Consider the following 14,305-nt stretch of genomic DNA (forward strand, 5'->3'; position numbering starts at 1 on the left):
TCATTATTGTTCTTTTTTAAATAAAAATAAAAAATAAAAGGCCATCTTACCAATGGCAATTGCAATCACATACTCAACACAAAATGCAACAGCATTAGAAGCACTTAAATAAGAAAATTCCGGGATTTTTTAGGACATTGAGAGACCCTCTTCAATTTACAAATGGTTTAGACCACCAGGTGTCTCCACTTTACAGAAGGTTTAGAGCACCATAAAACTCATGCGGCACTTCCTTGGTTGCAAGACGATCAGAACCTAAACAATCTAAAAGATACAAGAAAACTAGTGTAGATGAGAATGTACCAGATGATTTACAAAAAAAGGGCATAAATACCACACAGCTACACACCCTGCCTACATATTGGGCAAGACTCATGAGAAATGAGCCATTTGTCCACGCATGATAAATGGAATGTATGGGAACATACCGGCAACCTTCTCACTGTCTCCCCAATTACCATATCCTATAAGCAACACACACAATCAATTAGTTTTCTTCAAGTTATCAAGAACACACATCATGCTGGATGTTTGTGATTCAAGAACCAAAATTAAGTAGCTAATAAACAGCTTAGTATCAATAGCAGGAAAATTATTAAAATAATAATAGTAATAATAATAAGGTTAGTTAACGCATTTATCTTTTCCAATGAGTTACCATATACACTCCATAGTTGCCCTGCTGGACTAGTAAGCGCAGTCACTCATAAAAATCATTAATGGTCAACTATCTTACAGGTTTGTGTGGAAACCATCACAGAAATTTCTTAGCAGCAACCATCATTTCCCAAGACTTTATTTATTTTTTTTTTTGGCAGTAAATTAACCAAAAACACTCCAGAGCTTAATGTTAGTCTAAAAATATCTAGAGTAATTTATAAATGTGTCCTTTAGTTACGCCTGAGAAACAAAACAATTTTACCAAACTAACAGAGGGAGTATATAGTATGACAAGCGAAGTGCAAATGGTGGAAAAATCATATTAAAATAATGACTCGAATGACGAATAAGACTGATACCTGCAGACAAATTGAGCAACAGACCCTATCTTCATTACCATCTCTATTTTCATCGCTTATAATATGCCACGGAAGCTTCTTTAAAGACTCTTTTGACAATCCTTTTGAAGCAACCTCTCCAAAAATGTCATAGATATCCTCCTGGCCTATGTCTGAGACGTTAACCTGTGCATTCGATGGAAAGAGCGTAAAGAATTGAATTACACCAGAGATAGTCTTGGGTAGGACAGAAGTTCAGTTCAAAAATGTCCTTAGCAGACATAATTTTATAGGCTGCTAGAAATGGAAAACCGAAATTTATGGCCCATTGCAAGACTAGAAAGACAACTTTATTTCCTTCATTAGCATATTTGATATCTCAGTAAAGTAGTTAGGACCCACCTACTTGTTTTCACTTTTCATAAGGATAAGAAATGAGTAGAAGTCGCATTCCATCTAAACATAACTATGAAGTGGCGTGGTCATGAATCATGCAAGCTCATTGTACACATTTTGAGCTGGTAAAAATTCATGTGGTGCAGCTTAATCTCATCATTTATCTTAGGATCACGCAAATCAAATAACTCACATTGAACCTCAAGGGTTTCTAGATTGGCTGTACTGACAGATAGCCTAGTCTGTGTTATTGGAACAAAGTTATTGTGAGGTGGGATCTTCGGCTGGGAAGCTACCTTTAAAGCTGATTGATTTGAGGTTTTGAGCTGTGACTAATTGGTTTCCGAACTCATGGATTTGAACAAAGCCTTTCAGCCACATGGAATCACTGACTGATTTTGTGGGAAAAGGTTATTGAAAGGCAGCACAGTGCAAGAATTACCTAAACAAAATAAACAGATAGAGCTTGAAATGTAGAGTGAGAAATCATCTACATTCCAAGTCCATCTATTAATCATGCTCAGCCAGATAAAGTAAAAAATGCATTTGGACCTGCCCACGATATGTTGAAAACATTCCAGGTGCAATCTGTTCTTGCATTAACCGACCATGAAGAAGCTCCTCAATGAAATCTGCCTGCAAAGAGTGGAAGGATCAGAATATTTAAGTGGTTAGCATTCAATATACCTATTCAACTAATAATAGAAAAGAATTAATCAAACATTTAAATAGACATGATAAATATCATAGGAAAAAAATGTCTGTGTAAGCAAGTTTTGAATATAAGACCATGAGAGGATGGCAATCCACACAATAGCAATTCTGCTTTTGTGATTATACATCAACCAAATCCTTGTCATTGGTACAAATTCTTCTCTGCAGCACCAGTATCGGTTGTACCTTTCATATGTATTTCCACATCCCCACAAACATCTTTTGTTTAATTTCTAACTTGTCACATTCCAGGACCAAATCACCCAAAACCACATATATCTCCATAGAATATCCATATAACACTAACGTTGTAGTTTTGCCAAAACCACAAACCACTTTCTATCAATAAACCATCTGCATAAAGTACAATAATCAGGTATGACTGCATTTAGATTCTTCCACACTCATACAATTAGTTACACAGCATAGTCCATGGCCCAAAGCTTTGCTAATAATCCTCTCTTTACCCTAGACATTTCTTGAGTGAGGCCAGTTAGAACTTTGTGGTACCCTACAGTTTGCCAAATGTAATTGAAAATGTTAATTTCCAATATGATCTTTAAGAAGAAAAACTTGTGTGTGTGTGTGTGTGTGAGTGGAAACAGGATATAGCACATCCTCTATACAAGATGCAATTATCTCACATGTTTAAGTATATAACATCAAGTGATTCGAACAATGTTCAAATTGATAGCTAATTTGCCAAAATCTCCTCTCCTTTTTCTTTATAGAAACAAATAACCATATCAAAGAGTTTCACAAAACCTAAGAGAGAATCATAAAGAGCTAAAGTCTCAAATGTAAGCTTCAGTATGGTTAAGGCAGACATACTTTACAATAATGGCTAAACAAACATTAACTTACCATTGGCTGTATTAGACATACTTATAAATAAAGAGAGACACACAACAACTTTCGTGGACTCATAATTAGTATTAGACTTTTAGTTTGCAAATAAAAGAATATGTTCCAGTTGTCAAAGAAAAGATACCATTCCACTGCTTTTCAAAATGCTACTTTCCCAATTTCATGAAAAGAAGAGCCCATCAAACTCTGAATTCCATCATAAGTCAATTGTAATAGTAAAAAGGGCAGGTATTTACAGAGCCTGATCACGTACCATGGATGATGTACTTCGAGAGCCAGTTTGCTCAGAGCACCAGTAAGCACGAGAAGCCTCCAAGACTTCCACAGAAAGAACAGCCCCAGCAACAGCTCCTAGCCCCGCTCCACGAATAACACCGCTATCAGATGCTCTACCAGCCAATGCACCAGTAACTGCCCCAGTAAAAGCTCCAGCTAACATGTTGGAACAAATGACACAAATTGAACATAAAATTAGGAGCAGGCTCCATCCAATAATACAAAGAATAACCACATAAAAGCAAACAGAAACCTTGAATCCCAAAGACTCGAGAACACATCAATCTTAGGGAACATCAGTATCACCATGAACAGCCAGACACACAGATAGGATTCTCACATAAATCATTCAAACATCACTCTATCTAGATCACAACCTCAAGCACAAAACTTTCAAATAGGGCATTAACATTCCAATTTCCAAACACCAATGATGCTTAAGAAATGGATTCTAGAGTCTAGACCCACCCCAGTAAAAGGAAAACAAGATCAAATATCTACTTCTAGACGAAAACCTGATGATTCACAACTATTTTTCTAGATTTTTCTCAGCAGATCCAAGTCAGGCAATCTCAGTTCAGGTTTGGCCAAAAATTGCAGCCAAAGAAGCAAATTTATCAACAAAACCAGAACTACACTACACTACACTATACCTAGAGCAAAGAGGCCAGTGAGAGCTCCAGAAAGCGCTCCAACGATCAACCTAGGGATACAGAGACGGACACCACTGCCTCCCCAACCCATCTCCATCGACCGCGTACTCAAACGAGCAACCGACGCATCAGCTCGCAATCTTCCACACGAATTGCAGACTCCCTGACCAATCTCAACAAATCCACCGCAAACGCACGAACCCCTCGCAACCACCTCCATCCAAAACAACCCTAGATCTACAATGATCCAAACCTAATGTCTCTCACCCGGTGGTGCTGATAGTGATAGTTAAACTGAAAAATCTCGCTTGTTCATCGTCGTCGTCATCGTCGTCGTCGTCGTCGGCGGCGGCGGCAAAAGAGGATGGATGGAGGAAAGAGGAAGAAGGAGAGAGTGATATAGGGTTATAGGTTCATAGGTGGATTTTATAGGGCTTATTAGGGCTATGATGATGGCATTGGTGATGAAGAAGGAGGAGGATGCTGCACCAGGTGCTCTTTGAGACCTCTCTAGTCTATCTCTATGTCTATCTCTAGGCTCTGACGTGCCTGCCGGCTTCTATTATCCTTTTCTTACTCCTTCCTTTCTTCTTTTGCCTACAGCTAACATCACATTGTTTTTGGGAATTAATATTAGTAAGGAAATAAATGGAGAAATTTAATGGGTAATTGTAAATATAATTTTATAAAATAAATCTATTTTATAATTATATTGTGTTGATTTGATGTTAGGAACTTAGGATACGAGTATAATATGTTGTTTACGTCTATTGACACCGGATCTTAATATTCTATGGAAAAAATAAATGTAAACTTTAATTTATGGAAAGTGAGAGTAAAGTTGTGTGTGATGAGATATTAATTGTTTTTTATGTGACCTGTCTACATTAGTTAATATGTAAACAATTAATTTTGTGAGTTGTCTATATTATAATATTACTGTATAAATAAAACATTAAGTTAATTTATAGTGTAAGCAAAATTATGATAAATATTACAGATAAATAAAACATTAAGGGTCTGTTTCATTAAAAAAAAATATGGCATAATTTTATTATGTAGGAAGTGCAAGTGATTATTACAGAAATTATAGTATATTTTATTATGTAAGAAGTGCAAGTTAATTTATAATTTATAATTGATGAAATTTAGTATAAATTTTTTCAGCTTCCTTTTGTTATTTTTTTTTAGTTTTTTATTGTGTTAAGTTTATATAGTATCGTGATTTTATCTATCTATCTTATAATTACAAACTAATTTGAATTTTTTTTTAAATCATCTATAATAGAAGAGTATATATTTTATTATCTTCGTAGGGGTGTGAATTCTTTGCATTTTTTTTAAAAAACAATATATGCATATTACTTATAAATATGAATATTTTAATGAAATAGATATTTAAATAATTGAAACCTTCAGTCCACCTGAAAACCAAGATGCTGGTAAAATCAAGATCCAGTAAGTTTCTCTTTCTAACTTACATTAGAGATATTTCAAATCTCAAATTTATAATGCAGAACGTTAAACATTAAAAAAATCAAAGGAATAATAATGTTTTGATAAGTAAGCAAAGAATTATTAAATAATTAAAAAATAAAAATAAAAATAAATATCAACCATCAAATAAGGAGCTCGTGTCCACAAACCATTGCTTTGAATTTGTCGTATTTGTCTCATTAATTTAGAGTGCATTGATTTCAAGAGAAATGGTCATAAGTGAGAAAATATAAAACCGTATCACTTCTGTGGAACGGTGAAGTAACATCATTTCCAATATTTTTAGTATTTATTTATAATATATATATATATATATATATATATATATATAATTAAAGAATTCAAATATTTAGTAGTATTGTATGAATTAAAAAAAATTAAAAATAAGAAGTAAATTATTTTTAAATTAGCTCATTTCCTTTATTTTTATAAAAATTATATTGAATTGAGTTTAATTTAAAATCCACTTCATGATAAATATTTCAGAAATTGAAAGAAATCAAATATACCTTATAATTGAGAAAATTAAGGATTTTTCAATTTTGCCACATTCATATATTGGAACAAAATAATTTTTAAAAAACTATTTTATTCATTAAAAAAAATTATTCTCAATTATATTACCGTGCTTCATTCTGACAAGAGATTCTGGTCTAATGGGTTGTTATTGTTTTTTATTATTTTTCTCTTGTGGACTTATGTTTTGTATTCAATCCTTTTTTATATATATACAAGTGAATAAGTCACAATTTTGTTGTATTCAATATTTTTTATTTTATTACTTTTTTTCTTTCGTTTGTTTTTTTAGTTTTTTTTAAATAAATTCATGTTTTATTCACTTTGGCAAAACAATATATATATATATATATATATATATATATATATATATATATAGCTCCATTACCCCAAGATGCAGTTACAATTTTAATTGGATATTTAATTATTCAATATTTTTTAAAATATAAAAAAATAATTTAATTTCAATGTTCTGAAATTTATTTTATTTATTTATATATTTTTACGAAGAGAGGAAGATTCATCATAAAAGAGTTATTTTGTAAAGATTTTAACCGGAGAGAATTTATTTTTAAAATTATTTTAAATAGTCTAAAAATTTTAATTATTTAATATTCTCCAAAATAAAAGTAGTTTAAAATAACATCCAACGACCACAATATCTGTCTTAATCACACATATCTAGTTCAACAAACAATTTTCTTTTTCAGTTGTTTGATTATTAAAAATACCCCTCAACGAGAATTAAATTCCAACGTTTGATTTGGAATCATTCAAATAATAATAACAGTAAATAATAATAATAATAATAATAATAATAAATAATAAGTTGGTATGCATTTATGCCGGCATAATTACATATCCATCAATGAAAAATATATCCAATGGTAAATTTTTTGATAGGTCACCGAACTATGATTTTTTTCATTTTTGAGTCCAAACTTCAATTTATATTAAAATGGTTATTCAATTTTAATTTTATTTCACTGAGTGTCTATCCAAGAGAATTTGGTCTATTTTTTATGATATAATGTTGGAAATTTTCTGTTAGCAAATGAGATAGAATTAGTAGCTGCATGGACCGTATTTATGTATGTCATTATAAAAAATTTCGGTATTTACATAAAAAAAAGACCATAATCTCTTGAATAATCATCTTGTAAGACAAAATTTAAGTTGAGTAATTATTTTGATTTAAATTGAAACTTACATCCAAAAATGAGAAAAAAGGTCATAGTTTGGCACTTTACTAAAAATTTACATGTATATCCACCATGCAAAATTCAATCTATTTTATTTGCATTCGAATTTTATCTTGATATCCTAAGATTAGCGGGAAAAAAAAAAGACATTTATAAATTAAAAAGAGAGAAAAAAAAAACTCCAAAACACCTATTAAATTGAGGAGAGATCTGATAAAGAGAGGTATCCACATCTTAAAAATTTAGTACCACTCTATAACACACAACTAATGTGGGGTTAAACATGACCATAAACCTATGACACTCACTCATGTTTTGATTAAAAAACACATATCAGTTAGATAAAAGCACCGTTATCTAACCATTAATGACAAATAAATAATTTAAAAAATATATTTATATAAAATATTTAAGACAGCATTGAATTCTCATTAATCCAAATTAAAAAAAAAAATCTAAAACAATCCATATATTAATAATACGTGATAAATATTTTCGTAATATTGTTGAGGATTTTATTCTATGTGGTGCTCCGAAAACACTGCTAACATTATTTTTTTTATTTTTTTAATACATTGTTCTGTGCGTTGGTTTTTTATATTTTTTATTTCTCCCTTATATACTACTCTAAGAAGTATAGTAGTTTTGTTTACACAAAGCCATTATCTAACTCATTAAAATAAAATATTTTTTTAAAAATAAATTATATTACTTAAAAACTTACATGTTTTATTTTTTCAACTATTTAATTAATTATTTCTCAAATCTTAGGGACTTGAGTGTATAAATTATGTAGGTATATTTTTTTTATCCCAAAAAAAAAACTAAAAAATTCAATGCAAAATGTCACCACAGCAATATGCTAACTATTAAAGCACTTAATTTTATATAGAATATCGATGATTTGACTCTCTCTTAATGCACGGTTGAGATTTAATAATAAAATATGTGTGTTGAGGACATGAGGTGGTTTTTTTAGTTGAAAATAAAAATCAATATAAATGCTAATTAAAGGAATTTAATTTAAAAATAATAATAATAATAAGAATAAGAAGAAATTACATGCAAAGTTGTGTATTTTTTATATTTGACAATATAAATAGGTAGGTCGCTAAAAAAAACAAAGATATGCACAAGTCTTTGAGGAATAAGTGGAGTCAAAACTAGCGCATATATATATATATATATATACTAAAATTACCGGCGCATAAGCACTATTCGGACTAAAAAAAAAAATATGCCATCAATCATCAATGATTCAAGTTGTACATTATGGTTAGGTTTCTATTCTTGGAGTTTGGAATGAGGTCAATTGAGGGTTGCGGCATGGAAGGGCAAACGTTGTTACTAGTGATGAGTGTGTGTCTCCTAACTAACAATGGTCCCGGCCGGTTCATACGGTTCAGTTTGATTTGGTGTCAGGTAAACCTCTAAGTGCGCCGCCGAAGACATCCACATCAATGTCTTAACCGTTGGTACCTACTTCTCAATCATCAACACCTCCGTACCGATGACCACCCACACCCACTGAATCTATCTGATCAAAATTTCACTGTTAAGGTAATTTCCTTATAATTACAGTTTTCAAAAAGGTTCCATACAAATAAAATTTGAGATTGAGATGAAATTGTACTTTTAATTTACTAAGAACATGAAGTACTAATCTTTTCTCTTGTGTTGAGAGAAATTACTGTCTTTCCATGTGTGTGTGACACAAAATATCCATTACAATATATATTTTTTTTTTAAATAATAGACGACAAACGCTTTTTTTTTATAAATATAAACAGTACTAGAACCCAGATGTACAATATGAGAATAGTATATGAATCCCGGATGAACAGTGTATGAACAGTACGGGGAGCAGTACTGTTGGGGCCGAGATTTGAACCCATGACCTCCCCCTTACACTTTAATGTCATACCATTGGGCTATACAATATGAAGATAGTAAACGAAGACACTCTTTCATGATATAAAATTTATTTGAGGAAACACTCAAAGAGAAAAAAAACATTGGTCACATACGGCAGAAAGCTCATAGTCCAATTGTACTTTGGTTTTCTTCACTTGAATAAGACATGGATTCAACTTTTCGCTCTGGTGAAAGATGATGGCGTGCGGTAGATAGAACTATGCTTTCCGAGAAAGTTCCTCGTATCCACATTTTCAATTATAAGCCTAGTCAAATCCAATATTTTTAATAAAAAAATAGTTGTTTAAATGTACTATAAAAAAATATAATAAACAATACTTAAAATTGTTAATGTTAAGCACAGAAACAAAACCTTGGGTCTAAAAACCATTACGTTCCTGCTTGTAAATTTTTTTTCTTTATTCTTCTCTCACCTTCTCTATCTGCAATTCCGAAATTGCTGCCCACTGAGTGGACCAAAGTTGGCAAGAGAAACAAGATAGAGATGTAACTTGTAAGTTAAATTACGGACATGCTTGACTTGTGTGCATGAATCAATTCCATCAGTTTCAGCATTCTTACATTTACTACTACCAATTAATTAAGACCCATCGTATCATGTTACGTGCAGAGTATGGCCATGGAGTTGAAGATGATATAATGGGCAAAACAAACAAACAGTTGAGACCATTTATGAAGAGATGCTCCATCTCTTTTAATGGTAAGCTTGCATGTGATTTTTGATCATTCATGCTCTATATATATTTACATGGTATGCATCTATTGTGTTAATTATTTGCATTAATGTCGTTAGGCGATCGAGTGAATGTTCTACTTGTTTGCTCTAGTTAGTGTGCATTCAAAAGTTGATGGAAGTGTACTTTCAATGGGATTTTTTTTTTTTTGGAGAAAAGGTGGATAAACCACATTCATTGCAGAAGAGAAAAAGTACAAATACGAAAGCCCACCAGAAGTGGAGCGAACCACCAAAAGAGACACAAAACAAGACCACAAAGGAAAAAGAGCAACGTACAACTCGGAACCTGGCTAAAGAGAAACAACTCTCTAGGGGACCAACCCAGAAAAAAAGCTAAGGCGCGTTCGGGGCGACGGGGGGCTCAGGGGGGACGGAAATCGCCTCCCTAGTAATGTGGAACTCCAGGCTTCGCTTGATTTTCTGCATTGGTTCCTCCAATTTTGCCCTTTTGGAGTCAGGAACCTGCATTGAACCACAAGAGCACCATATGAACAATTTTCGCAACAATGGAGTTAGATGAAGCACATGTAAAATTAAAAATGCGAGCATTTCTTTCAAGCCATATGTTCCAGATGATAGCTCTAATCAACATATCCCAACAAACGCGAATGGATTTGCTAATAGAACTCCGCAAGTTTCCCCAAAGCTCAGTTAAGGAGTACGGGCTCTCTCTTAAGCCAAAGAGCTGGCCGAAATGACTCCAAATAAGACTGGCAAAGGGGCAAAGTGTGAAAAGATGATCAACAGACTCCACATCTGCATGGCACATCACACACGTAGGAGTTGGCATATAGTTACAGCGTCTACGAGTGAGGTTATCCAAACTCAATATCTTGTTATCCCAGGCTAACCAATTGAAGAGATTAACCTTCTTGGGACAACAACCTTTAAGTATAATAGGGGTCTAGCGGCAGCGTAAATCCTTATCATTCAGGAAGTTGTAGAAAGATTTAACCTTTCAATGGAATTGATAAATGTTATTTTTCAGTCTCATTATAAATGTCTCTTTTAACTGTTTCATTAGAATTAATTAATGTTAATTTTCCGGTTTCATTATAAATGTTTTTTTTTAATTGTTTCGAAAGTATAAAAAAAAAGTAACTAAAATTAAAAACTTTATAAACATTTGATATGCATGTCTTATTTTTGTCTATTTTTTATTCGTTCATTAATGTCGTATAAGATGACAGTGATAAACAAATTTTCTTTTAAATTATATTGTGGATAGATTATTTAGAATATAGACATGATCTTTTAGAAGCAATCACCTTTAATTTGACAGAGGGAGTAACTCAAAGAACTATAATTTTAATTATTGTTAAATCGAATGTTTTATTAATTTAAATGAATAACTATAAGTTGGATCTCACTGATATAATAAGAGAGTACTATATATTTTTTTCTTTTTTTTTTCAAATTGAGAAATAAAGGTTCAACTCCCTTCAATAATGGTTGAGGATTGTTACTTATTCATATTTATTTAAAAAATAATAATGCTATGAGTTAGGCTTGGACTTCCACCATATTTTGCTCCAGTAAAAAATTATTATTAATACTTAGCTAAAATATACTTGCTTGCTAGCTAGTACTGAAAATACATGGTCGATTGTTAGGTAACATTGGTGTAACATTTAAACTTTAAATGACCTTCGTCTTCCAAGATTTGAACTTCATACTTCGGCATTTAATTGTAGGAGCTGTGAATCTGAGTCTTGATATCACTTTGATAAGAGTTGTTGTTTTTATAATGTGAATAAGATATTACATACATTTTATTTAGGTTTTAATTATGCAGTAGAAAGGGACCTCAACCTCGGTTTGTTTTCATAAAAATTAAATTTATGTAATAATGGCAATTAAAAAGTGATGTTTTTTCAAATAAATTAGTCAAAATTTAATATATATATATATATATATATATAATTAGTTAGCTTATCAATTTGATTTAAAATTAAATTTTATCTCAAAACACAAAAAGGGTGAAGCTAAACATTGAATTCTCAAATGCGAAAGTGATACAATTTTTATAAAAATCTTCACTTAATTTTTGTGGATATATAAAACATATAATAAACATAAATGAGTATGGATACCACTATTGTAACAAGAGAATTAATATTTGATTCCACTTTTAAATAAAAAATTAATAGTTTGAATCCGTAAAGCAGTACCCATGTTTTTTTTTTTAAAAAAAATTATCATATGATTGTATTTTTTATTAGTTAATTACGAGTTTTTATTATTCATAATTTTTTTTACCATTTGTTGCAGGGAGGTAGAAACGCAAGAAATGAAACGCAAGATACTTTCACTTACTGTATTATTTAAAAACCGAAAAAACTTTTCTGAGTTTTTTTTTTCATTTTAATCTTTGGAAACATAGTATGTGTGTTTATTATTATTTACAGTTGGATGATTAAATTTCATTTGAAGTCTAGTCCCTGAAATCACATTTGTGATTTTAGCTTGCTTTGATAAATTTTGGGTTACGTATACGGTATATCTTTGAGATAATTAATATCCATTTTATGGAACTAATTTTACTATTGTTATACTATACGTCATATAATTGTTCATTTAAACCTATGATGTGGCGGTTGATATGTTAAATATATATTGCCCCCTAGACTATTTGAATATATAACTCTCAATAAAACCAAATATTATGTGTGTCCTCCAAATTTTATTTAATTTATTTATTTATGTACTCTCTTTATTTTTTTATTTTTTATTTTTATTATTTTTATTATTATTATTATTATTATTTTATGTTAGGCAACAAGTGCCCTCTGCTTAAGAGTTTGTCAAAAGACAAGCATGAACTGAGGTGCGTTAGTTACAATTGCATATCGACCCGTAGGGACTTACTAACGCAGCCATGTGATGAAAGTTAGCAACGTGCACGGCTAGAAGATTTGCATGAACTATACTAAGGTAATAAGCTCCTCTACTTTGCAACTCTAAAGGAGGGATGAGGCTTCTTCCATAAGAGATCAATTTGGGATCATTTTAACAGTATTATGAACAATATCTTGGCCCGAAAATAGTGGCTGGACAATATTTGGGGTTCCAAAATAGTGAGTGAATAGTATCATAGATAATACACAAGTAGAGAAGATTTATATTTTTCTATTACAAAATATCAACTAGTGTTATGCCATGCTATGCATGGGACGAATGAACTGAATAGATGAAGTTTATAATAGTGTTCGCACAGAGAGACATAATTATCATAGATGATTTTGATAATAATATTTGAAATTTAACTTAAAACAACAAACTTAATATAAATTTGGAAAAATTCTCTGTTGATTCTCCCATTGTTGACAAATTGAACGATTCTCCCATTTATTTGCTAATCAATTCAATTATTTTTTGATTTTCTTATCAAAGAGGGTGATTACAGTTTTGATATCAATATCTATAATAAATTATATTACTTTCATTGAAACTAAAAGATAATTTTGAGTCAAGTACAGTTAGATTGATAAAAAAATATTTATCATTTGTATATTAGTAAAAAACACAATGATAAAAATTATATATAGGATGAATTCAATATAGCTATATTACATATTATTTATAATTTACTCTTTTTAATAAATCATAACTAATTAAAAACTAAACTATAAATACCTTCTGGTTTAGCAATGCAATACCTCTAATAATTTATAATTAATTTATTCTTTATTACATATAAGTAACACATTATATGCAGTTAGTAGTCAATCAGTAGTTTGTTCATAATTATTAATTAAAAGTATTTCATTTTATATAAATTTTAATTAATTTTATATTATGAATATATAAGTAAATGGAAATATTTATTAGATTAACACATTAATAGTTTTTAAAAAAACAAACTTAATATAAATTTTTAAAAATTTATAATTAATTTAGAATGATTTTTTTTAATTTCTTCAAAGTTAATTAATGTAATAATGATATGATAAGATTTTTTCATTTGGCAGTTAATAGTCCATCGGTATTGTTCATAATTCTTAATTAAATTTTTAAATTTTAAATAAAATTTATATTAATTTCATAAATATATAAGTACATGGTAATAATTTATTACATATAACTAACACATTAGTTTTAGAAAAATATAATAGAATTAGATGCTTTGGTATAGGGAAAACAAACTTATTTAAAAATATTTTGTTATATATATATATATTAATGTTTTCCCATATTTTAAATAATTTTTATTTTATTTCTATAAATAAATTATAAAATTAAATTTCTTCCCTAATCTGGATTGCGGTACAATTTTATTTCATAATTAAAATTAATGTATATAATTAATAGGGATTGACACTTATGCTACTCATAAAAAAAATAAAAATAAAAAATAAAAAAAAATATGATGATTTCAATCAAAATTAATATTTTTTAATGCACACTTCTTTTTTAATATTTATAAAAAATTAATATTTATATGCACAAAAAACCTACAATTAAGGCATAATTAGGCAAATGAATTATAAAAAATATAAAAAAAAAAAGTAATAA

The 14,305-nt window shown here is 30.0% G+C and overlaps 1 protein-coding gene across 1 annotated transcript; it reads right to left on the reverse strand.

Annotated features, from left to right (window-relative positions):
• Positions 1 to 82: 82 nt before the first annotated feature.
• LOC120261523 (NEP1-interacting protein-like 2) lies at positions 83 to 4,466 on the reverse strand. The gene is made up of 5 exons (XM_039269441.1): positions 3,905 to 4,466; positions 3,229 to 3,407; positions 1,947 to 2,030; positions 1,020 to 1,184; positions 83 to 464 (listed from the first exon to the last, which is right to left on the reverse strand). The coding sequence occupies exons 1-5, from the start codon at positions 4,122 to 4,124 to the stop codon at positions 342 to 344; spliced, it is 771 nt and encodes a 256-aa protein (XP_039125375.1). The 5' UTR covers positions 4,125 to 4,466; the 3' UTR covers positions 83 to 341.
• Positions 4,467 to 14,305: the final 9,839 nt, after the last annotated feature.

Source organism: Dioscorea cayenensis, chromosome 5 (assembly GCF_009730915.1).
Source record: "Dioscorea cayenensis subsp. rotundata cultivar TDr96_F1 chromosome 5, TDr96_F1_v2_PseudoChromosome.rev07_lg8_w22 25.fasta, whole genome shotgun sequence".
Taxonomy (NCBI): Eukaryota; Viridiplantae; Streptophyta; class Magnoliopsida; order Dioscoreales; family Dioscoreaceae; genus Dioscorea; species Dioscorea cayenensis.